This window comes from Ranitomeya variabilis, chromosome 2 (assembly GCF_051348905.1).
Source record: "Ranitomeya variabilis isolate aRanVar5 chromosome 2, aRanVar5.hap1, whole genome shotgun sequence".
Classification (NCBI taxonomy): domain Eukaryota; kingdom Metazoa; phylum Chordata; class Amphibia; order Anura; family Dendrobatidae; genus Ranitomeya; species Ranitomeya variabilis.
In genome coordinates, this window is record NC_135233.1 from 1,086,375,743 (window position 1) to 1,086,402,331 (window position 26,589).

At 46.8% G+C, this 26,589-nt stretch overlaps 1 protein-coding gene across 2 annotated transcripts; it reads right to left on the reverse strand.

Moving 5' to 3' along the window:
• Positions 1 to 8,649: 8,649 nt before the first annotated feature.
• XKR5 (XK related 5) lies at positions 8,650 to 24,888 on the reverse strand. Of its 2 annotated transcripts, none has more exons than XM_077291693.1 (7): positions 24,740 to 24,888; positions 19,249 to 19,432; positions 17,991 to 18,178; positions 16,211 to 16,345; positions 13,836 to 14,005; positions 12,759 to 12,870; positions 8,650 to 11,512 (listed from the first exon to the last, which is right to left on the reverse strand). In XM_077291693.1, the coding sequence occupies exons 1-7, from the start codon at positions 24,810 to 24,812 to the stop codon at positions 10,440 to 10,442; spliced, it is 1,935 nt and encodes a 644-aa protein (XP_077147808.1). In that variant the 5' UTR covers positions 24,813 to 24,888; the 3' UTR covers positions 8,650 to 10,439. The 2 variants fall into 2 exon arrangements, with proteins under 2 accessions (XP_077147808.1, XP_077147807.1); XM_077291692.1 differs by having other exon boundaries at positions 8,651 to 11,512; positions 16,136 to 16,345.
• Positions 24,889 to 26,589: the final 1,701 nt, after the last annotated feature.

Consider the following 26,589-nt stretch of genomic DNA (forward strand, 5'->3'; position numbering starts at 1 on the left):
CAGCCCTCCACCAGTCAGGCCTTTATGGCAGAGTGGCCAGAAGGAAGCCTCTCCTCAGAGCAAGATATATGAAAGCCTGAAAGCCCGCAAAGTTTGCTAAAAAACACATGAAGGGCTCCCAGACTATGAGAAATAAGATTTTCTGGTCTGATTAGACGAAGATAGACCTTTTTGGTGATATTCTAAGCGGTATGTGTGGAGAAAACCAGGCACTGCTCATCACCTGCCCAATACCATCCCAACAGTGAAACATGGTGGTGGCAGCATCATGCTATGGGGGTGTTTTTCAGCTGCAGGGACAGGACTACTGGTTGTCATTGAAGAAACACGAATGCAGCCAAGTACAGAGATATCCTGGATGAAAACCTCTTCCAGACTGCTCTGGACCTCAGACTTGGCCGAAGGTTCACCTTCCAACAAGACAATGACCCTAAACAAACAGCTAAAATAACAAAGGAGTGTCTTCAGAACAACTCTGTGACCATTCTTGACTGGACCAGCCAGAGCCCTGACCTAAACGCAATGGAGAATCTCTGGAGAGACCTGAAAATGGCGTCCACCAACGTTCCCCATCCAACCTGACGGAACTGGAGAGGATCTGCAAGGAGGAATGGCCGAGGATCCCCAAATCAAGGTGTGAAAAACTTGTTGCATCATTCCCAAGAAGACTCATGGCTGTACTAGCTCAAAAGGGGCTTCTACTCAATACTGAGCAAAGGGGATGAATACTTATGACTATGTAATATTTTAGTTTTTCTTTTTTAATAAATTTGCAAAAATTTCTACATTTCTATTTTTTTTCAGTCAAGATGGGGTGCAGAGTGTACATTAATGAGAAAAAATGAACTTTTTTGAATTTACCAAATGGCTGCAATGAAACAAAGAGTGAAAAATTTATAGGGGTCTGAATACTTTACATACCCACTGTAAGATTAATGGAGTGCAGGAAGAAACACAAGATAGAAGAGGCCACGGAGGAGCAAGTCTGAAAATATAACTACTATAATACTGCTCCTATGTACAAAAATATCTCTATATATAATTGTCTAAGGGGTACTTCTGTCTTTCTGTCTGCAACTTCTGTAACGGAAATCCCGCGTCGCTGATTGGTCTCGCCAGCTGCCTGTCATGGCTGCCGCGACCAATCAGTGACGGGCACAGTCCGATTAGTCCCTCCCTACTTCCCCGCAGTCAGTGCTCGGCGCCCACATACTCCCCTCCAGTCACCGCTCACACAGGGTTAATGCCAGCGGTAACAGACTGCGTTATGCCATGGGTAACGGACTCCATTACCGCTGCTATTAACCCTGTGTGTCCCCAACTTTTTACTATTGATGCTGCCTATGCAGCATCAATAGTAAAAAGATGTAATGTTAAACATAATAAAAAAACCAAAAAACCTGCTATTCTCACCTTCCTTCGACCGACGATGCGCTCGCGCCTGTCACTATCTTCCGTTCCCAGAGATGCATTGCGAAAATACCCAGAAGACTTAGCAGTCTCGCGAGACCGCTAAGACTTCTGGGTAATTTCAGAATGCATCCTGGGAACGGAAGATGGCGACAGCCGTGCGCGCATCGCCAGAGCTTCGCTGGATCCCGACAGGTGAGTATATAACTATTTTTTATTTTAATTATTTTAATAGGGATATGGTGCCCACACTGCTAAATACTGCGTGGGCTGTGTTATATACTGTGTGGCTGCTATATACTGCGTGGGCTGTGTTATATAGTACTATGTGTTGTATAGTACTATAATACTGCCCCCATGTACAAGAATATAACTGCTATAATACTGCCCCTATGTACAAGAATATAACTACTATAATACTGCCCCTATGTACAAGAATATAACTACTATAATACTGCCCCTATATACAAGAATATAACTACTATAATACTGCTCCTATGTACAAGAATATAACTACTATAATACTGCCCCTATGTACAAGAATATAACTACTATAATACTGCCCCTATGTACAAGAATATAACTACTATAATACTGCCCCTATGTACAAGAATATAACTACTATAATACTGCTCCTATATACAAGAATATAACTACTATAATACTGCCCTCTATGTACAAGAATATAACTACTATAATACTGCCCCTATGTACAAGAATATAACTACTATAATACTGCCCCTATGTACAAGAATATAACCACTATAATACTGCCCCTATGTACAAGAATATAACTACTATAATACTGCCCCTATGTACAAGAATATAACCACTATAATACTGCCTCTATGTACAAGAATATAACTACTATAATACTGCTCCTATATACAAGAATATAACTACTATAATACTGCCCTCTATGTACAAGAATATAACTACTATAATACTGCCCCATGTACAAGAATATAACTACTATAATACTGCTCCTATATACAAGAATATAACTACTATAATACTGCCCTCTATGTACAAGAATATAACTGCTATAATACTGCCCCTATGTACAAGAATATAACTACTATAATACTGCCCCTATGTACAAGAATATAACTACTATAATACTGCCCCTATGTACAAGAATATAACTACTATAATACTGCCCCTATGTACAAGAATATAACCACTATAATACTGCCTCTATGTACAAGAATATAACTACTATAATACTGCTCCTATATACAAGAATATAACTACTATAATACTGCCCTCTATGTACAAGAATATAACTACTATAATACTGCCCCTATGTACAAGAATATAACTACTATAATACTGCCCCTATGTACAAGAATATAACTGCTATAATACTGCCCCTATGTACAATAATATAACTACTGTAATACTGCCCCCTATGTACAAGAATATAACTACTATAATACTGCTCCTATTATTATTATGACTTATAAGACACTCGTCTCCATCGTCCCCCGCTATCAGGAATTCGCTGCTCATCACTTGTCGCCGGATGAATATCTGCTGAATCAACTTCCCGTCATCAGTATTTGGGATTACAGCAGGCAATCTGTAACATAAACAGGAATAAAATGACGACGTGTGATAAAATACAATGTGACCCCAGCAGAAGGGATCCATCATCCCTGCATCAGCAGAATTACTTTTTTTTTTTTTTGGGGGGGGGGGGGTGGATATCTGTGCTGAGCGGTGAATCTGCGCGGTTCTTGCCTTTCTGGGAAAGCTGTCCCTCTTTCCCCATATCAAATGATTGTCCACAGAGGTGAGGAGACTCCACAGCAAAGCATAAAATGGCCCCTTTCTCAGTTTGGGTGCAGGTTTGGTGCCATCCCATTTCCAAGATTATTGCTTTAAATCCCTACCTCCTTGTTTGTAGGATATGGGCACAACGCATCGGCCATTAGTTGTCATCACCGATCAAAATAATGGATGAACGTCTCGTATTTGCATATATTCCAGGACTAAAAGTCTCCTCAAAAAAGTCTGCAGAGGCGTGGTTAACCTTGAGGCCGTCCTACACCACCGGCCAGTCTCCATTCTATAAGACATGCATCCATCCTGTTCAGTGGCCTCGTTCATGAAGGCCTCAATAGATGGACAAGCCCTTTAGAAATGCTCCCATGGAGTGTTTGGTGGTCGGCGCTATTGTACAGCGATTTATGACCGTTACCCGTCTCTGGTCCTTTGGTTAGGAGGGTGATGATCGTCAGCAGGGACCTTTCACACATTAACTTTGCGTTTTAGAAATGTCAAAACCGGACAGACACAATAGTGCTGGGATCTGAGCCAAGAAGGCTGGAGGCTCCCACGCTGCCGGCCGGGGCCAGACAGGACGCGTCATGTCCCTATGGGGTGATCTGGATAAATGGGCGGCGAAAGGCCACGAGGCTCGGTGCCGATAAGTGGAAGGTTTGGACAATTTGGGGTCTAAAATGAAACCTGAGAATTCCTCAATGTGTCACTAGTGGGAGGACAATTCTAGCACTCAATGCCAGTCTGCTGCATCTAAAGCCAACAGAACCTGCCCTGTAACAAGCGAGGTGAGGCTCTTAGGGAAGGGTTGACTTTAACTTTCCATAAAAGGTTCGGGCAGGGCCAGATTTTGGGTTTGCGGTTCCGTTCTGAGCATCCTCATAAAAAAATGCATTTAAACTGGATTCCAAAATGTAATACTATCGAAAATAACGAATCCGTCATTAATTCTCCCCCGTTGCTCCAAACGTGTTTGTTGATGCTGCAGCAATGATGATATCACGCCTCATGCATGTGACCGCTGCAGCCCATCAGTGAGCTCTAACCTGATATAACCGCTGTACACAGTGATCCTGCTGGAGCAGGAGGTAAGTAACTATTTAGGTTATTTTCTAGAGGGCTGGGTGTTTGATATATTACATTTTTGAAGCTGGAAACTTCCCCTTTAACGACACATGGGGCTGCCATGATGTGAGGAATAGAGATGTTATCAGTCATTGTACAGGAGGAGGAGGTGAGCTGTGATCTCACCTATTGTGTATGGTGGATCCTGTGTTATCTACTGTATATAGAGGTGTTACCAGTCATTGTACAGGAGGAGGAGGTGAACTGTGATATCACCTATTGTGAATGGTGGATCCTGTGTTATCTACTGTATATAGAGGTGTGATCAGTCATTGTACAGGAGGAGGAGGTGAGCTGTGATATCACCTATTGTGAATGGTGGATCCTGTGTTATCTACTGTATATAGAGGTGTGATCAGTCATTGTACAGGAGGAGGAGGTGAGCTGTGATATCACCTATTGTGTATGGTGGATCCTGTGTTATCTACTGTATATAGAGGTGTTATCAGTCATTGTACAGGAGGAGGAGGTGAGCTGTGATATCACCTATTGTGAATGGTGGATCCTGTGTTATCTACTGTATATAGAGGTGTTATCAGTCATTGTACAGGAGGAGGAGGTGAGCTGTGACATCACCTATTGTGAATGGTGGATCCTGTGTTATCTGCTGTATATAGAGGTGTTATCAGTCATTGTACAGGAGGAGGTGAGCTGTGACATCATCTATTGTGAATGGTGGATCCTGTGTTATCTACTGTATGTAGAGGTGTTATCAGTCATTGTACAGGAGGAGGAGGTGAGCTGTGATATCACCTATTGTGAATGGTGGATCCTGTGTTATCTACTGTATATAGAGGTGTTATCAGTCATTGTACAGGAGGAGGAGGTGAGCTGTGACATCACCTATTGTGAATGGTGGATCCTGTGTTATCTGCTGTATATAGAGGTGTTATCAGTCATTGTACAGGAGGAGGTGAGCTGTGACATCATCTATTGTGAATGGTGGATCCTGTGTTATCTACTGTATGTAGAGGTGTTATCAGTCATTGTACAGGAGGAGGAGGTGAGCTGTGATATCACCTATTGTGAATGGTGGATACTGTGTTATCTACTGTATATAGAGGTGTTATCAGTCATTGTACAGGAGGAGGAGGTGAGCTGTGACATCACCTATTGTGAATGGTGGATCCTGTGTTATCTACTGTATATAGAGGTGTTATCAGTCATTGTACAGGAGGAGGAGGTGAGCTGTGACATCGCCTATTGTGAATGGTGGATCCTGTGTTATCTACTGTATATAGAGATGTTATCAGTCATTGTACAGGAGGAGGAGGTGAGCTGTGACATTATTGTGAATCCTATGATATCAGTAATAGTTGAGGAGCAGATTAGTGGCATTTGTTGTCCATGCTGGATCCTGTGTACAGGTAGACAGTAGAACAAAATATCACTTTCAGGAGTTTAAAGTTTCTCCTTTAAAACTCAAAGTCTAATACAGCATTGCAGGAAAGGAGCCATTCCTGTAAGTTTGATATATTTCTCCTTCATAGACCTGGAAAGGGATGTTCCAGTATTAATAAAACATAGCGGCTTTCCTCCAAACGCGACGCCACACTAGTCTACAGGTTGTGGGTGGTACTGCAGCTCAGCATCCTGTACACAAGTGTGACACCTTCCCTGGAGAAATAACAGCCATGATTTACTAATCCTGGAAAACCCGCTCTATAAGGAAACCCTTTGTGACGATGTAATTGGAGTAGCACAAGGTGGTGTAGACAGGTCCTTTATTTCATATAGAAAGATACAAAAGTCTTATCTTACCATATTAGTAACAGTCACAAGATACATGTGGTCAGTAAGGTACTCGGAGCGGACCCTCCGAATCATACAAGAACATAACCAGGGCATTTCAGCAGAGTACCATCAGGACCCCTAAGACATGGATAGAAACCTTGTGCACCACCTTTTTAGAAGTGGTCCTTGGGCGCCACCCCTTCCTTAGTGGTGGTTCTCAGGTTTCTTAGCACGTCAAGAAAGCCAAACACATATGTATATAAAGCTCTTGGGGCGCCACCCCCTCTTCAGAGGTGGTGATCGGGGGAGCCAACCCCTCTTTGGAGGTGGTGCTCGGGGGAGCCAACCCCTCTTTGGAGGTGGTGCTCGGGGGAGCCAACTCCTCTTCGGAGGTGGTGCTCGGGGGAGCCAACCCCTCTTTGGAGGTGGTGCTCGGGGGAGCCAACTCCTCTTTGGAGGTGGTTCTTAGGTTTTACCCAACATAGAGTAACCCAAAAAACATATGTATATAAAGCTTTTGGAGCACCAACCCCGTTTAGTGGTGGTCCTCGGGAACCACCCTGTGTTTAGTGGTGGTCCTCATGTCTTCTCCAACACCCAGTTCTTCATGGAAGATGGAGGTATTTACCAATATGGACACCTCCCCCACCATCATTATATGATGCTCACATTAGAAGGGACCCACTTTAAAAAAAAAAAAGTGAAAAATAAAAATGCTTGAGAACCTTTTTTCATATCTACAGGGGTATTGTCCCCAATCAATAGGATATTTTAAAAAAGGAGTAATTTAAAGCAGGACCTACCCCTTCATACCAGACCCTTCTTCGTACCGTCACTGCGGCCGGGCAGTCTGTATATTCGGCCACACACTGTATATTATGCTCAGAATACGACCACAATTATACATTTATCAGTCGCATAAATGAAAACTGCAAAGTGCAAGTTCGTGCTGCACAGCAAAGCATCATGGGATGCGACGAAACATTAGTACCGCAGCGATATTCAATAACAGGAAATGTTCTTGGTTAAATAAATACTTGACATTAATATATAGAAATGTATATAAAAGCTACAGAGTCTACAAAATATATTAATAAATTATTAAGACGGTTATTAAACGTAATAAGCTACACATTCAGCGGGGTCCGGGCGTCGCCCTCCGTCCAGTATCACGTGTGCATGAGATATACAGGAAAAGTCCGATAATCCGGCATGTGAGGGGCGGCCGGATTACTGGAAAATATACATATATATATATATTTTTTTACGCATATGTGACCTCAAGGTGGCACCGATGCCAATACAAAACCCACGAGTTGGTTTCCCAACTTTGGTTACTGAAAATGTTAAAGTCCAATAATCCGGCACACGATTAATAAATGAGCAGATTTTCCAGATTACGAGAAGGATAAGAGAGAACCGTTATTACGGGAGCCCGGGCTCATTTCTTCAGAATCTGTTTCTAAAAGAAGAAGTCTAAAATTCCAGATCGTAGGCTGCTTCCGGATTAAGAGACAGAACTGACCTTGATCTGAGGTTTGTTTTTTAAAAAATTAATTCATGTATTTGGAGGGAATTTTTTTTTTTTTTGCTGTTGACCTTTATTAAATATTTTGCACCGTTTGTCTTTTCCAGGCTTTGTTTTCCTGCCACATTCTACTTTGATGTGGTCTGTGGCCATAAGACCGAGAGGAGCTCACTGACCGATTCTCAGTTAACTCATTCTGCGCACACAGAGGCTACAGAAGGCAAACGGTGCAAAAGTTTTAATGAAACCCAATTATAAAAATCATGTTTTAGACCCAAATATGTGTATTTCAGAAAAGAAATACATTGTCCCTTAAAGGTTTACAACCCCTTTAAGTTGCATTTTTGGGACCCTGGAATATTACATTGCCCCGAATAGGTAAGTTTTGCTAATTATACAAATTTAATTGTTGACAGAAGTTGGTAAAACTTTTGGGGGTTTTCTTGTACCGTAACCTTAAGAGAAGGGGAGGAGTCAGTGCAGTTAGATACAATGTTTCACACATACATTCCTTAAAGGGCCAGTCTAGAATTAACAAAAAGTTGATTTTCTCAAAAAAGGGCGCCACACCTGACTACAGGTTGTATGTGGCATTGCAGCTCAGGCCTTAACTAAGGGGCAGCATATTGAACAGACCCCCAAACCAGAGTTCAGGGCGGATTATGCCGCTTCCACCATCCTACTCTTAAAAGGCAGCCGCTGCCAGGATATGTACAGTACAGCTTGCCGACCGCATTAGTTAATCCCCAACTCAGGAGCCTGTGTACCCCCCGATATTTTCAGGTCATCATACAGCTCTCCTAATTAAAGTACAGTATCTGGTTTGTCATGAGTCAGTCTCACCGCCGTCTGGGCCACTTGGGTGTTATGTAAAATTCCCTTTAACACTCTCCAAACTAAAAGAAAATCACTTTATAGAAAAACCATGGCCACTTTTTCTTTTCAAAATAGCGCCACCCCTAAATCAGGTTGTATCAGGTATTGCCTCTCAATCCTAATAAAGTAAACAGTGCTGAGTTGCACTACCACACCTAAAGGTGGCGCTGCTTTTTTTTTTTTTTTTTTTTAAGAAGTCAGCCATGTTCTTTCAATTTAAGAAATCAGATAGTGATGGGAATGAACATATTCCTAACTTTTTGTGAGAAGTGTATCTGGTTTTCGGGTGAAGTTTCTGGATGATCCTACAATGCCCTCTGACCTCTTCAGGTGAACTTAATGTGAGGTCTCTAAACTTTTGGATGCCCATGCCCAACTCTTCAACGCTTCAGGACTTTTTGCACAACTTACTGTTCTCTAACAAGGAGCTTAATGGCAAAATTCACAACTGGCGTTTGATCCATGAATCGGCCAATACATTTCAGGATTCTATTAGAATTGGTATTAACCAGTCCTCGTCATCATGAGACCAAGACCCAACCCAACCGTTGATGACCATGACCTCGCCATTGCGAGGCTTTAAGCCAGATGTTCTCAGGTGGAAGTGGCCACTGAGCTCTGAGCTTAGATGGGTCATCCACAGGTGACAACAGAGATACAAAGACTGGAAGAGTCACAGAACGCCAGAGAAGTGGAAGTCTTTTGGTCACAACCCACACTGATGACCGCTTCATTGAGATCAATTTTCTTCGGAACGGGATGACAAATGCCACACAACTCCAGGAACATGCAAGGTAGGCAAGAGACGTCATCATTCGAAACAGTTTACATCAACGTGGACTGCGTGGTAGACGACCTTCAAGGCTACCTGACCACATGACCATGGGCCAGGGAGCATCTACGTTGGACAAGAGACCAGTGGCCTCGGTGCTCTTCACTGTCGATTCATGCTGAGCAGAAATGATGGTCATCAACGATGTTGGAGATGTCAAAAACAGCGCTATGCAACAACCACTGTGGTCACCAGACGAGGCGTTGTTGTTACAGTGTGGGCAGGTATGTCTAGTCACTATAGAACTGCCCTACACTTTGTAACAAGCCCCACCTACTTGAAAAACATCAGTAATCCAGTCTCGAACAACACAGGCCTAATTTCATGTTCATGGACGTCCATGTTCCAGATGATCGAGGTCTCATCATTAGAGAACCGCTTCTGGAGAATGGAGGACCTCACATGGGGTGGCCTTCACTTTCTCCAGACCTGAATCCCATAAAAAAAATCTATGGGATAAGTCGAGTCATAGTGTAGAGGCTCGTAAATTTGTACCCCAGAACCTCAATGACCTTAGTGCCACCTTTCAAGAAGAGTGGGACGCCATGCCTCCACAGAGAATAACTCCACTTGTGAGGAGCAGATGTCAGCTATGATTGATGCTCAAGGCCACATGACAAGTTATTGAGACTGACATTTTTTGGGGTGTATGCCCACCACTGTCGTTGGCTTTTGTTTCAATAAATGGTTTGAGATGAGGGAATCACCATTTTTTTCCCCCTCTACTTAAATGTCTGACTTTCATTATAAAATCACTGTAGATGGAACTTTTCACATTTTCCATAAATTTTGCCGGAAAGCCAAATATCCCTAACTTTTTGGGAGTAGTGTAAAACCCAACGTACAAGTTCTAGTGGTAATAGGACTTATGTTGAGGAGGCGTTTGGTGGTGGGTGCCATGACTGAGGTGAAGAAACAGCTTGGACGGCCATGGGCTACACCTCACATGGAAATTTTCAAATACTGATCTTGGTTAATGACTTGCCGGGGGACACAGCATTTACCGTCCATACTATATTAACGGGTCTCCTTTGTTTTGGCAATGGAGCCAAAAATCGGCGATGGGATCCATCAAGAACCATATAACTATCCGTCTCATATGGTCTCATCTAGAGACCCCTAATTTCTCCAGAAAAAGTCACATAGGACCTACGTTCTTGTGATCACATGATCGAGCCTTCTCCTGGCTTTCTTTTCTTCCCGTGGTCCTACATCTACTGCCGACGCTTGAGGTTTCGGAGTTGACGTGAAGCAAGGCTGTTCTTCTTGGATGAGTCTTCCCTTTACGGCAGGAGGCAGAACCCCGGTAGATAACAGATGGAAGCCTCTTGTTTCTGGAGGCTCGGTAATGCCAGAGTCATCGATGGTCATCTCGGATTCTTCGCATAGACTTCCCACGTCTTCTGCAATGCTCCGGTGGAAGTTGCTATTGGTGGCCAGGCTGAGGATGGGGCTGACGCACATGACTTGGAGATCGTTGGTTTTGTCCGGTTCTATGTCTTTTATGGGGGTGTTTGTCGCGGCTTTCTTGGTGACCTCTACAACGCACACTGTACCGTTGCCAGACGGATTCATACCATCCGTGTGGGCACTGAAGTACAATGTGCCGCTCCCAATCAGGCCATTGCTTGGAGAGCAAGTGTTGGCCACCTCGGATGACTTCCCAGAGCCAACACCAGGAGGTTCATTACCAACCACACCATCATGAAGGCTATCATAATTGGAGGTTCCTTGAGGTCCATACTTGTGTCCCTGACCACTGTCTACCGGCGTTTTGCCTAAAGACCATGATTCAGACATCAAGAACCCACTTTTGACGTTGCTTCCTGAAACACTTCCACTCTTCACCAGAGGGTGCTGGGCATCTGTTGACCCTTGAATATAGAAGAGGTCTCCGATGCCACCTTCACCAAAGGCCGCGTTGATTTTTGAGAGGTTTCCGGTCTTCATGGCAAGCTTCAGGAGCAGGAGGCGATGCTGTTTTTCGGCGACCTTTCTCCAAGGAAGATCCTCCTGATCGACCCTTTTCCCGTCTATAAAGTTTTCTCTGGGAAATGCGTCGTCCACCGCTTCTTTCTGAGAAGTCTTATTCCACCCTTTGAAGGAGTAAGGAGGCTCCTCTTCCCTGCCGTGGAGGCCTGATCCAGCTTTTTTGAAGCTCTGTGAGATTTCTGTCGATTTGGGGTGCAGAAGCGTGTAATAAATGATTAAGGCAGCACAGCCTGAAAATCACAAAAGAGAGGAAATTACAACAAAATAATATATAAAATTATACATATATACATACATACACATTGTCAGATCATCTGCACACAACTTCTTCCCCAGTAGTCATAGCAGTAACTCCCTCCAGTTCCCCAGTAGTCACAGCAGACTGCTTCATCTTCCATCAATGCACACAGCAGGGCTTCCCTTTACCCCCAGTAGTCACAGCAATGGAGTCCTCTTCTCAGAAGAACCCCCTTTACCCACAGTAGTCACAGCAGAACCCCCTTCACCCACAGTAGTCACAGCAATGAAATCCTCTTCCCAGGAGAACCCCCTTTACCCACAGTAGTCACAGTAATGAAATCCTCTTCCCAGGAGAGCCCCCTTCCCCACAGTAGTCACAGCAGAACCCATTTACCCACAGTAGTCACAGCAGAACCCCCTTCACCCACAGGAGTCACCACCATGAAATCCTCTTCCCAGAAGAGCCCCGTTCCCCTCAGTAGTCACAGTAATGAAATCCTCTTCCCAGGAGAGCCCCCTTCCCCACAGTAGTCACAGCAGAACCCATTTACCCTCAGTAGTCACAGCAGAACCCCCTTCACCCACAGTAGTCACAGCAATGAAATTCTCTTCCCAGGAGAGCATTCTTACCCTCAGTAGTCACAGAGGAACCCCCCCCCGCTCCCGGGGTCCCTTCCATCATTCCAGTATAGAGCCCCTTATCCCCCAATCAGGTGTCGTTACCCCCAGTAATCACAGCAGAGCTCCCTTCACTCTACATCACTGCACTTCGTAGGATCCCTATTTACCACCAGTAATCACAGCACAGCCTCCTTCTCTCACTAATCACAGCAGTACCCCGTCACTGAACACAGCGGAGCCCCCCTTACCCCTAGTGGTCACAGCAAGGCATTACACAGAGCCGCCATGCTGTCAGGCAGGAATGGATACCCTGTAAGGAGAGTCGTGCTTAGATCGCACACACATCCAATGAGGGATGCCAGCGACGGCTGCTTGCTGATGGTTTCCTTGCTCAATGAATGAACACAAAGCTTTGAAGACGACACTAAATCCGCTACTTAAGGCGTGTGATGCGATTTACGATGTGAAGATGATAATTCGTTCCGCCTCTGCCACCATTTATTCTAGGAATTATCTATAATTACACAGCTAAGAAAGCTATGAAACGAAGCTTTGTGCTCCCGTCTGCGGCAGGACCCGTGACGGCGCGCGCCTCTACCGCGACCATCCACTCACCGATGAGAAACCCGGACAGGACGGCCACGGACAGCTTCACCTCGCTCCACGCCGCCCCCTGCAGGAAGTCTGTGGCCAGCAGCAGCAGGATGCAGTTTTCTAACAACATGATCTATAGGGACGACACAAGGGACGGCGTCAGTCGCAGAAAATCTAGGTAGTCTAGAGTGGCGTGTCGCTTCTTGCCTCGGAGGACCCGACCGTGTAATACATCATTTCCCCCGTGGTGGCGCTGCAGGGAAAATAAACAGTCACAAATTGGAGCCGATCGCTGGTGATCATGTGGGGACACCTCTGCTCATTGTGAAGGGATTATATAACCTGTCACTACTGGAAAATCCCTTTAAGGAAAACATCAGAAACTTAGAGGAATAATAATTGAGGCATTCGCGGACTTTGTTTTCACTTAAATGCTTGTATTTGAGGCTAAAAATCGTTTTGCAATAGGGTTTAATTAACATTTTTTCCTCCCATAGCCTCCATACTAGCTGCAGAATGAGGAAACTGAGAACAGTCAGCGAGCTCGTTCTGGAGGGGAGTTTTTAACACTTGATCTGTCTTTTCCTGAGCTCCTCGGTGCCAATTTATAACCACAGTGTTCAGCGAAACGGTTATGGTTTATGGAAGCAACAGAGGAGTTCAAGGAATAACCCAACGCTCTCACTGATAGACGAGAGCAATAATCACTGCAGCTCATAGGCTGTAGAAAAGCCAACGGCGCGACTTTGTGAACAAAACCCACTCACAAAAGTTGATTTTTAACCTTTAAGAGAAAAATAAAGATTCAGATTTCTCAACCACGGTTAAGAGTTCTAAGGGTGAATGCTCAGTGCGGAGCCAGGGGCCTAAAATTGGCCCCTGGGGCCGAAAATTGGCCCCAGGTCCCCCTTGTATGGAAGCTGGTCAGGGAAAATGACAACAACAAAGAAGAGTAGAGGACGTGAGCGATTAGGGAATTTCATGTTCAAGACCCCCTTGTGGGACGAAGAGGTATAGAAAAAAAAATGAAAAGAAAAAAAAAAAAAATATATATATATATACATATGTTTATATTTTGAAACAAAAGGGGCTGCTCACCACGTAGAAGATGGCGACGCGGTAGCGGGAGGGTCCATCCCGGACGTTAATGAAGCAGAAGGTGTAGACCGCGCCGAGGAGGACATTGAAGAGTCGCCAATAGCACGGCGTGGAGACGACATCGGTCTGCTGAGCCACCAGCCAGAAGGACATCACCAGCCAGTGAGCGCCTGCCGGGAGACAAGGGACACGTGACAGCAGCACAGAGTATTTCAGGAGAGGAGTGCGCAGATGGGGTAGGGTGCGGTGAGGAGGATGGTGGTGTCCGTGCTTCATGCGCAGCAGGATGTGGTGTAAGGAGGAGTAGTTGGAGGGACAGCAGCACAGAGGATTTCAGGAGAGGAGGGAGCGGACCATGTGGTGAGCGATGGACCGGTGATGTGAGGGGGGGGGGGGGGAGGGACAGCAGCACAGAGGATTTCAGGAGAGGAGCGAGCAGACCTTGTGGTGAGCGATGGACCGGTGATGTGAGGGGGAAGAGGGACAGCAGCACAGAGGATTTCAGGAGAGGAGCGAGCGGACCTTGTGGTGAGCGATGGACCGGTGATGTGAGGGGGAAGAGGGACAGCAGCACAGAGGATTTCAGGAGAGGAGGGAGCGGACCATGTGGTGAGCGATGGACCGGTGATGTGAGGGGGGGGGAGGGACAGCAGCACAGAGGATTTCAGGAGAGGAGCGAGCGGACCATGTGGTGAGCGATGGACCGGTGATGTGAGGGGGGGGAGGGACAGCAGCACAGAGGATTTCAGGAGAGGAGCGAGCAGACCTTGTGGTGAGCGATGGACCGGTGATGTGAGGGGGAAGAGGGACAGCAGCACAGAGGATTTCAGGAGAGGAGGGAGCGGACCATGTGGTGAGCGATGGACCGGTGATGTGAGGGGGGGGAGGGACAGCAGCACAGAGGATTTCAGGAGAGGAGGGAGCGGACCATGTGGTGAGCGATGGACCGGTGATGTGAGGGGGGGGAGGGACAGCAGCACAGAGGATTTCAGGAGAGGAGCGAGCGGACCATGTGGTGAGCGATGGACCGGTGATGTGAGGGGGGGGAGGGACAGCAGCACAGAGGATTTCAGGAGAGGAGCGAGCAGACCTTGTGGTGAGCGATGGACCGGTGATGTGAGGGGGAAGAGGGACAGCAGCACAGAGGATTTCAGGAGAGGAGCGAGCGGACCTTGTGGTGAGCGATGGACCGGTGATGTGAGGGGGAAGAGGGACAGCAGCACAGAGGATTTCAGGAGAGGAGGGAGCGGACCATGTGGTGAGCGATGGACCGGTGATGTGAGGGGGGGGAGGGACAGCAGCACAGAGGATTTCAGGAGAGGAGCGAGCGGACCATGTGGTGAGCGATGGACCGGTGATGTGAGGGGGGGGAGGGACAGCAGCACAGAGGATTTCAGGAGAGGAGCGAGCAGACCTTGTGGTGAGCGATGGACCGGTGATGTGAGGGGGAAGAGGGACAGCAGCACAGAGGATTTCAGGAGAGGAGGGAGCGGACCATGTGGTGAGCGATGGACCGGTGATGTGAGGGGGAGGAGGGACAGCAGCACAGAGGATTTCAGGAGAGGAGCGAGCAGACCTTGTGGTGAGCGATGGACCGGTGATGTGAGGGGGAAGAGGGACAGCAGCACAGAGGATTTCAGGAGAGGAGCGAGCAGACCTTGTGGTGAGCGATGGACCGGTGATGTGAGGGGGAAGAGGGACAGCAGCACAGAGGATTTCAGGAGAGGAGGGAGCGGACCATGTGGTGAGCGATGGACCGGTGATGTGAGGGGGGGGAGGGACAGCAGCACAGAGGATTTCAGGAGAGGAGCGAGCAGACCTTGTGGTGAGCGATGGACCGGTGATGTGAGGGGGAAGAGGGACAGCAGCACAGAGGATTTCAGGAGAGGAGGGAGCGGACCATGTGGTGAGCGATGGACCGGTGATGTGAGGGGGAGGAGGGACAGCAGCACAGAGGATTTCAGGAGAGGAGTGAGCGGACCTTGTGGTGAGCGATGGACCGGTGATGTGAGGGGGAAGAGGGACAGCAGCACAGAGGATTTCAGGAGAGGAGGGAGCGGACCATGTGGTGAGCGATGGACCGGTGATGTGAGGGGGGGGAGGGACAGCAGCACAGAGGATTTCAGGAGAGGAGCGAGCGGACCATGTGGTGAGCGATGGACCGGTGATGTGAGGGGGAGGGACAGCAGCACAGAGGATTTCAGGAGAGGAGGGAGCGGACCATGTGGTGAGCGACGGACCGGTGATGTGAGGGGGAGGAGGGACAGCAGCACAGAGGATTGTTTCACACCAGCCCTCACCTCCTACAGCGAACACCCAGAAGTGATAAACTCTAGCAAACAATATGAGAGCCATCACCCGGGTGCCGATCATACCCATCCTCCACAGCAGCTGGCACAGCACCGATGCCCAAGGTAAACAGAGGTGCCCCGGCCTCAGGAGACAGAGGAAGTGACTGAAGGAGACCAGCGCCCAGGAGAGGGACAGGAGGCACAACAGGGCGCAGCACACTGCAACACAAAACAGAGGAAAATTAGTGATAGTCAAACTTCTTTTAGGGGCCCGGTAATAATGTGCAGCTGATGGTATACAGCTATATACAGCGTGTACCGAACTGAGTAACTCTGTATGCAGGGATCCCCCTAGTGGTCAAAGCTAGAATTGCATCACATAAAGGGAATATGGAGGGCTCCCCCTAGTGGTGACAGGAATAATTGCATCACATAAAGAAGGGACTATGAAGTGCTCCCCCTAGTGATGAAAGGTAGAATTGTATCACATAGAAGAGAATATGAAGGACTCCCCCTAATGATGAAAGCTAGAATTGCATCACATAGGGGGAGCACTTCATATTCTCTTCTAGCAGAGGAAGCTAGAATTGCATCATGTAAAAAAGGGAATAAGAAGGGCTCCCCCTACTGGTGACAGCAATAATTGCATCATCTAAAGAAGGGAATATGAAGGGCTCCCCCTAGTGGTGACCGCAATAATTGCATCATCTAAAGAAGGAAATATGAAAGGCTCCCCCTAGTGGTGACAGCAATAATTGCATCATCTAAAGAAGGGAATAAGAAGGGCTCCCCCTAGTGGTGACAGCAATAATTGCATCATCTAAAGAAGGGAATAAGAAGGGCTCCCCCTAGTGGTGACAGCAATAATTGCATCATCTAAAGAAGGGAATAAGAAGGGCTCCCCCTAGTGGTGACAGCAATAATTGCATCATCTAAAGAAGGGAATAAGAAGGGTTCCCCCTAGTGGTGACAGCAATAATTGCATCATCTAAAGAAGGGAATAAGAAGGGCTCCCCCTAGTGGTGACAGCAATAATTGCATCATCTAAAGAAGGGAATAAGAAGGGCTCCCCCTAGTGGTGACAGCAATAATTGCATCATCTAAAGAAGGGAATAAGAAGGGCTCCCCCTAGTGGTGACAGCAATAATTGCATCATCTAAAGAAGGGAATAAGAAGGGCTCCCCCTAGTGGTGACAGCAATAATTGCATCATCTAAAGAAGGGAATAAGAAGGGTTCCCCCTAGTGGTCACAGCAATAATTGCATCATCTAAAGAAGGGAATATGGAGGGCTCCCCCTAGTGGTGACAGCAATAATTGCATCATCTAAAGAAGGGAATAAGATGGGCTCCCCCTAGTGGTGACAGCAATAATTGCATCATCTAAAGAAGGGAATAAGAAGGGCTCCCCCTAGTGGTCACAGCAATAATTGCATCATCTAAAGAAGGGAATAAGAAGGGCTCCCCCTAGTGGTGACAGCAATAATTGCATCATCTAAAGAAGGGAATATGAAGGGCTCCCCCTAGTGGTGACAGCAATAATTGCATCATCTAAAGAAGGGAATATGAAGGGCTCCCCCTAGTGGTGACAGCAATAATTGCATCATCTAAAGAAGGGAATATGAAAGGCTCCCCCTACTGGTGACAGCAATAATTGCATCATCTAAAGAAGGGAATATGAAGGGCTCCCCCTAGTGGTGACAGCAATAATTGCATCATCTAAAGAAGGGAATAAGAAGGGCTCCCCCTAGTGGTGACAGCAATAATTGCATCATCTAAAGAATATGGAGGGCTCCCCCTAGAGGAATCAGCAAGAATAGTATAACCAATAAAGGGGCTATGAGGTCTCCTCCAGGAGATAACGAACCTGCGTAGACGTCCGTGCGGTCCAGGGTCATGTACACATACGTCTGCAGGAGCAGTTGGGGCAGGGCCTGTAATAAGACTTCTATCAGCCGGAGAAGCGACAGGTCTCCCTGCTTCATCACCAGATCCTGCTCCTCGTTTGCGCTTTCCCCTTTTTCCCTGAGAACAAGTCGGAGAGAATCCACGTGTCTAAGGAAAGAGAAGCCAATGAGGAGCGGAGACCCCCGACCACAGACCCTCTACCTCTACAACAATAGCAGCTCCTCCTTCAAAATCCTCACATCCATCACAATAGTGGGCAAATAAAAAAATTTGGTTTAAAAAAAATAATAATATATATATATATATATATATATATATATATATATATATATATATATATATATATATATATATATATAAAATCAGCAGATTTGCTGCAGGAGGAAGCGCCCTGCTTCTTATTTGACCATTTTAGTGTTTCTAATAAAGATTTGAGGATCTATTTTTGTTGTTTGTTTTTCTGGGAAGCATTTTTTTTTTTTTATTTAAGAATTAAACATATAGAATAAAATTAACATATTTACCTACTTTGGATAAAGCCACATGTGGCGGTACAAAAATATGCTCATATATTACTTTTAATCGTAATTTTTTGTTTGTTAAGAGCTAATTAATTTTTTATTATAATTATATATCTATGTAAAATAATTTTTTTTTAACATTACTTGGGAGTATTGCTCCTGAGTCAGCCCCATACGCACACATCTGACATACATCGACAGCAGAACTTACCTAGGGGATAATATTTTATGGGGTTTTTTTGTTTTGTTTTTTAATCATTTTGTCTAAACTGTTACTTTTTTGTGTTCTACCATGGAATAAAACGACATCAAATACCCTGCAATTTAGTATTGCAATATTAGCTGTTCTAAGCTAACAGGCTTGCGGGCCACGGTCATCTCAGATTCAAGTATTCGCAGCGGACCTCAGAAACGTGCGCCATCAACGTACAGTTGTGAGTAAGAAATCATCATGGAGGCAGAACCATAATAGAAAGGGTTAATGACAGTATTGGTGCTGCCTGCAGCCACCACTAGAGGGAGCCGACCGTCTACAAATCCACAGCTCTGCTATCGACAAGGAATCCGTCTGCAGTGAGCTCCCCCTAGTGGTGGCTGCAGGCAGAGCCTCCACTCTTACTGACATGACATCATCAGCCCTCAGACCCCATCCAGCCCACGAGGACCCCCGGCATCAGGCTCGGCCATCTCCGCTACCTTTTCAGGATCCCAAGCTGCAGGATGTGAGCGAGACTCAGGAAGAAGCAATGGTGGTGCCCGTCAGCCCGAAACCAGACCAAACTGATCGCCTGTATCACACATCCAGGAAGGAGCAGACCGAGCGTCCATCCCGCCCAGAGGAACTGCGCAGTGACGAAGTAGTGAGCGACCGCCGCACATTCTGCGGAGAAAACACAACAACCAGCATCAGGAAACCAGTGTAAGGCCGGAGTCACAGCGTATGTATGAAATATCGGACAGAGTCTCCCTGCCGAGAGTCGCACGAGTGTAATGCGAGGACAATCCGATTTTCCACACCTAGCATCCAATTTACATCCGATGTATTATTGCAAGTGACAAATACAATTAGTACAGAGTGTGTGCAAATTACTGTACATGTATTTAATTAATAAAAGATTAATTTTTCTGGAAAAAAAAAAAAATATTGTGGGCTCCTGTGTAAATTTCATAACCAGCGGAGGGAAAGCCGACAGCTGCGGCCGATGTTTATAGCCTGGGAAGGGGGTAAGACCCGCGGAGCTTCCCTGGCTATTAAAATCAGCTCACAGCTGTATACTTAGCCTTGACTGGCTATTAAAATAGGGGAACCTTAAAAAAAGAAAAAAAAAAAATGACGTAGGACCTATAATTAATAACCAGCAAAGGATATGCAGACAGCTGCAGGCCGATATTAAGGGGCCATGGATACTACCCCCCCCCCAGGCTAAAAACCATCAGCTCTCAACAACCACAGAAAAGAAACATAGATAAGATGCACCAATTCTGTCAATTATGTTAATACGAGTGCAGTGGGAAGTGAAGTGAGCCTTGTGTTTTGGATCGTCATCTTGTTGGAGGCTGGAAGTACGTCCCAGGCGCAGCTTCCGGGCTGATGAGTGCAAATTTGCCTCCAGTTTTTGCTGATAACATGCTGCATTTATCTTTCCTTCAACTTTGACCAAGTTTCCTGTTCCTTTGTAGCTCACACATCCCCAAAACATCAGCGATCCACCTCCGTGCTTCACAGTAGGAATGGTGTTCATTTCATCATAGGCCTTGTTGACCTCTCTCCAAATGTAACGTTTATGGTTGTGGCCAAAAAGTTCAATTTTGGTCTCATCACTCCAAATTACCTTATTCCAGAAGTTTTGAGGCTTGTCTCTGTGCTGTTTTGTGTATTGTAGGTGAGATACTTTGTGGCATTTGCGTAGTAATGGATTTCCTCTGGCGACTTGAACATGCAGCTCATTTTTCTTCTAGTGCCTCCTTATTGTGCATCTTGAAACAGCCACACCGCTAGTTTTCAGAAAGTCCTGTATTTCCGCTGATGTTATTTGTGAATTTTCTTTACATCCCGAACAATTTTCTGGGCAGTTGTGGACGACATTTTTGTTGGTCTACCTGACCGTGGTTTTGTTTTTACAGAGCCCCTGATTTTCCATTTGGTAATCACAGTTTGTACACTGCTGACTGGTATTATCAATTCCTTGGGTATCTTTTTGTATCCCTTTCCTGTTTTATACAGTTCAACTACCTTTTCCCGCACATCGGTTAATAATTCTATTGCTTTCCCCATGACTCACAATCCAGAAACATTAGTGGCTGGATGAAAGATTCAAGAGTCTGTCTGGATCCCAGAAACTCACTCAGCTTTTATGTACACACTGATTACAAGTAAACAGGTCACAGGTGAGGATGTTACCTTTAGTAGCCATTCACACCCATTTGTGTCACCTTCTGTGCATGTTATCAGGCCAAAATCACCAGGGTGTGTGAACTTTTGATCAGAGTCATTTGGATGTTTTGGATTGTCATTATGATTTAAAAAAGAGAAAACTCAGTAGTCTGACAATAAATGGCTTCACCCAACCACTAACCATGAGTGGAGAAAAAGTTTTGGTGTTATCATTCATATTCTCTGAAAAAAGGCCAAGAAAGCAAAAATTCTGCCGGGGTATGTAAACTTTTGAGCACAACTGCAACTACAATAATACGGCCCCTATGTACAAGAATATAACTACTATAATACTGCTCCTATGTACAAGAATATAACTACTATAATACTGCTCCTATGTACAAGAATATAACTACTATAATACTGCTCCTATGTACAAGAATATAACTACTATAATACTGCCCCTATGTACAAGAATATAACTACTATAATACTGCTCCTATGTACAAGAATATAACTACTATAATACTGCCCCTATGTACAAGAATATAACTACTATAATACTGCCCCTGTGTACAAGAATATAACTACTATAATACTGCCCCTATGTACAAGAATATAACTACTATAATACTGCCCCTATGTACAAGAATATAACTACTATAATACTGCTCCTATGTACAAGAATATAACTACTATAATACTGCCCCTATGTACAAGAATATAACTACTATAATACTGCCCCTGTGTACAAGAATATAACTACTATAATACTGCCCCTATGTACAAGAATATAACTACTATAATACTGCCCCTATGTACAAGAATATAACTACTATAATACTGCCCCTGTGTACAAGAATATAACTACTATAATACTGCCCCTATGTACAAGAATATAACTACTATAATACTGCTCCTATGTACAAGAATTCAACTACTATAATACTGCCCCTATGTACAAGAATATAACTACTATAATACTGCTCCTATGTACAAGAATATAACTACTATAATACTGCCCCTATATACAAGAATATAACTACTATAATACTGCTATGTACAAGAATATAACTACTATAATACTGCCCCTATATACAAGAATATAACTACTATAATACTGCTATGTACAAGAATATAACTACTATATTACTGCTCCTATGTACAAGAATATAACTACTATAATACTGCCCCTATATACAAGAATATAACTACTATAATACTCCTATGTACATGAATATAACTACTATAATACTGATCGCTATGTACAAGAATATAACTACTATAATACTGCTCCTATGTACAAGAATATAACTACTATAATACTGCCCCTATGTACAAGAATATAACTACTATAATACTGCTCCTATGTACAAGAATATACCTACTATAATACTGCCCCTATGTACAAGAATATAACTACTATAATACTGATCGCTATGTACAAGAATATAACTACTATAATACTGCCCCTATGTACAAGAATATAACTACTATAATACTGCCCCTATGTACAAGAATATAACTACTATAATACTGCTCCTATGTACAAGAATATAACTACTATAATACTGCCCCTATGTACAAGAATATAACTACTATAATACTGCCCCTATGTACAAGGATATAACTACTATAATACTGCCCCTATGTACAGAATAGAAGCAGTATAATACCGCCCTCCGTGCACATTTGCTTCCCCTGTGAGTGGCAGTGTCCCCGTCTTGTGACCTCAGGACCTGTCACTTTATCCCGGCCTCTGGAGATAATAAATCCGCTCTCATCTATTATGTATCGGACGCTTCGCCACAAAGAGACCAGAACACCGGATCCCGATGAAGCTGCCGGGAGGCCGTGAAAAAGGAGAGTGATGACGCCTGGAAACTGCTGTGTGCACTGAGAGCGGAGCAACAAGAGATCCCAAGTACTACAACTCCCAATATCATCCCCAGTGATTGGGGCACTTCACATTGCTGCTGATTGTACATTTGTTGCAGCCCCTGCATTGGTACTGGGGGCACAGGAGAGCCGGGTCACGCCCCTGCGCAGGTATACTCGGGCACAGGAGAGCCGGGTCACGCCCCTGCGCAGGTATACTGGGGCACAGGAGAGCCGGGTCACGCCCCTGCGCAGGTATACTGGGGCACAGGAGAGCCGGGTCACGCCCCTGCGCAGGTATACTGGGGCACAGGAGAGCCGGGTCACGCCCCTGCGCAGGTATACTGGGGCACAGGAGAGCCGGGTCACACCCCTGCGCAGGTATACTGGGGCACAGGAGAGCCGGGTCACGCCCCTGCGCAGGTATACTCGGGCACAGGAGAGCCGGGTCACGCCCCTGCGCAGGTATACTCGGGCACAGGAGAGCCGGGTCACGCCCCTGCGCTGGTACTGGGGGCACAGGAGAGCCGGGTCACGCCCCTGCGCAGGTATACTCGGGCACAGGAGAGCCGGGTCACGCCCCTGCGCAGGTATACTCGGGCACAGGAGAGCCGGGTCACGCCCCTGCGCAGGTATACTCGGGCACAGGAGAGCCGGGTCACGCCCCTGCGCAGGTATACTGGGGCACAGGAGAGCCGGGTCACGCCCCTGCGCAGGTATACTCAGGCACAGGAGAGCCGGGTCACGCCCCTGCGCAGGTATACTCGGGCACAGGAGAGCCGGGTCACGCCCCTGCGCAGGTATACTCGGGCACAGGAGAGCCGGGTCACGCCCCTGCGCAGGTATACTGGGGCACAGGAGAGCCGGGTCACGCCCCTGCGCAGGTATACTGGGGGCACAGGAGAGCCGGGTCACGCCCCTGCGCAGGTATACTGGGGCACAGGAGAGCCGGGTCACGCCCCTGCGCAGGTATACTGGGGCACAGGAGAGCCGGGTCACGCCCCTGCGCAGGTATACTCGGGCACAGGAGAGCTGGGTACCGCCCCTGCGCAGGTATACTGGGGCACAGGAGAGCCGGGTCACGCCCCTGCGCAGGTATACTCGGGCACAGGAGAGCTGGGTACCGCCCCTGCGCAGGTATACTCGGGCACAGGAGAGCTGGGTACCGCCCCTGCGCAGGTATACTCGGGCACAGGAGAGCCGGGTCACGCCCCTGCGCAGGTATACTCGGGCACAGGAGAGCTGGGTCACGCCCCTGCGCAGGTATACTGGGGCACAGGAGAGCCGGGTCACGCCCCTGCGCAGGTATACTCGGGCACAGGAGAGCCGGGTCACGCCCCTGCGCAGGTATACTGGGGCACAGGAGAGCCGGGTCACGCCCCTGCGCAGGTATACTCGGGCACAGGAGAGCTGGGTACCGCCCCTGCGCAGGTATACTGGGGCACAGGAGAGCCGGGTCACGCCCCTGCGCAGGTATACTCGGGCACAGGAGAGCTGGGTACCGCCCCTGCGCAGGTATACTCGGGCACAGGAGAGCCGGGTCACGCCCCTGCGCAGGTATACTGGGGCACAGGAGAGCCGGGTCACGCCCCTGCGCAGGTATACTCGGGCACAGGAGAGCTGGGTACCGCCCCTGCGCAGGTATACTCGGGCACAGGAGAGCCGGGTCACGCCCCTGCGCAGGTATACTGGGGCACAGGAGAGCCGGGTCACGCCCCTGCGCAGGTATACTGGGGCACAGGAGAGCCGGGTCACGCCCCTGCAGGATGAGAGTTTGCATCGCGCGGTGATCAGCCCCGAGGAGCCCCGGGACCCCGACTGCGGAGCGGACCCTGGTATTCCGCACAAGTGGCAGACATGCTCCCATCCCCCTACGCGGCGGCCGGACGGAGGAGCGGGGACTCCGCGCTCAGTACTGGGGACTATCTCACTCACCCGCCGCCCGCTCCGCCAGGTACAGCACCAGAGACACCGCCGCGAACCAGCCGATCCCCCCGGCAGCCGCCATCCAGCTCCCGCCGGATCTGCCACCGGGATCCGTATTTACCGCTTTCCCGCTATCCCGCCACTCACTGTGCTGACTCCGCCCACTATGAAGCAAAGCCCACCCACACTGCCTGTCAGTCACCATAACGACCACGCCCCTGTATTATGATTCAGAGCACACTTTACGTCAATCAGAAATCTCGCACCGCCCCTTTATGCAAAACGCACCTTAACACCACGCCTCCAATATTATATATTCCAGCATAGTCCTCCCTCAAACTCCCCGCCCGCCAGATACAGGACCCGCCCAGTCTGTTGGCCACGCCTCTCAACTATAGCTCTCGCCTTCGATCAGTCTCTTTAACTAACTCCGCCCTTGTCCTGCGTCACTCACAGACAACGCCCACAAATTGTTTCCATACACTGGGATGCATGGTCACGTGACAAATTACGTACCGCCCCCCCAGGCTGCTCTGTCCAATGACTACAGACCACACAGGGAGTCAGACTCCGCCTAGTACACCCAGACCAACCAATCCACGGAAAACGCGCCGGCGGCGGCCATCTTTCTCCACTCACTTTCTTACTTGGTTTGAGAAAATTGTATTAATAAAAACGTCAAAAGATCATCTCTATACAAAGAGAAAAAAGTCTAGACTAATGATGGTATGCACACCAGAATGGAACAACTTTATTTAAAACTCAAACAGACATGTATATGTATAGATATAGGACCAATGGCCGACACCCCCCAAGTGATTCATGCAATAGACTATAACAGTTCTGCAAAGGGAGGTCTGTAGGTCTGAAAGGGAGCAAGTCATTTAGAAAGGTCCAAGGTCTCACCGAGCAAAGAGAGAAGGGTCTATCATAGCGAGGGGGAGATAATACCAATGATGTCATAGCGCTAATGACCCTAAGAAGAGAGACGTACATGTATAGCGCAGGGCAAAGGAAAGACAGGGTAACAATATAACCCCCCAAAACCCACAAATACAACAAACTATCAACGCTGGATGGCGGCAGCCAATATTTAACGTAACACCACACAAAAAGAACCCTAATAGGGATGTGGTGAATGTGTAGCCGGGGAAAAATCACTCAGAGATGCGACCAAAAGCAATTCCATAATTGCCGAGTCTTCTACGCACAATACCACTGGGACACATAATGTTATCTCGTACTACATGTACAAAGATAAGAATGGCTGCGGATACATGATGGCGACTGCATGGTCCCAACAGGTACCCAAGGAACATCAAATGCTCGAATCCCGAGCAACAAAGGGCAAATGGTGACCGAACCAAAACTGCCCACATGCCCGCCGTATATAGATCCCAGGGAATGACCCCAGAGTGCAGGAAAGAAGGGAACAAAAAACAAGATGAACAGAAAGTCCAATAATGGCCCCAGACTTTAAATACACTTTTTTTACATCCCCTAACCATCATAATTCCTAGTTCATAGTCCATAGTATTCCAGATTCCTGAACAATCCGTGAGAATATCCATCCGCGTGCAGTTGAATATTGATGTTACCATGCGGAACATACAGGTCCTTATGCTCCACTAAGAATAGATAGCCCCTGAACACCAATAGAGAGGAAGAAGAAGAAATCTCTACGTAGTTGAATCCAAAACCACCTGTTATTTGAAGAAGAGAAGGGTTTTTTGGTAAATATCATAAAAATTATGGTTAAAGTGACACACCCAAAATCTCCACCTAAGAACCCTGTGAACAGAAGTTCTTCCCTGAAGGGTTAATAGTCTTCTTGAATGTGGTTTTGAGCACCTTGAGGG

Excerpts from the sequence above, each read along its gene's own strand:
- XKR5 (XM_077291692.1), bottom strand. The coding sequence starts at position 24,812 with ATGGCGGCTGCCGGGGGGATCGGCTGGTTCGCGGCGGTGTCTCTGGTG. Across the intron at positions 19,433-24,739 it reads CCTGGCGGAGCGGGCGGCGG|AATGTGCGGCGGTCGCTCAC; the intron begins GTGAGTGAGATA and ends TTTTCTCCGCAG. Across the intron at positions 18,179-19,248 it reads CAGCTTGGGATCCTGAAAAG|ACACGTGGATTCTCTCCGAC; the intron begins GTAGCGGAGATG and ends CTCTTTCCTTAG.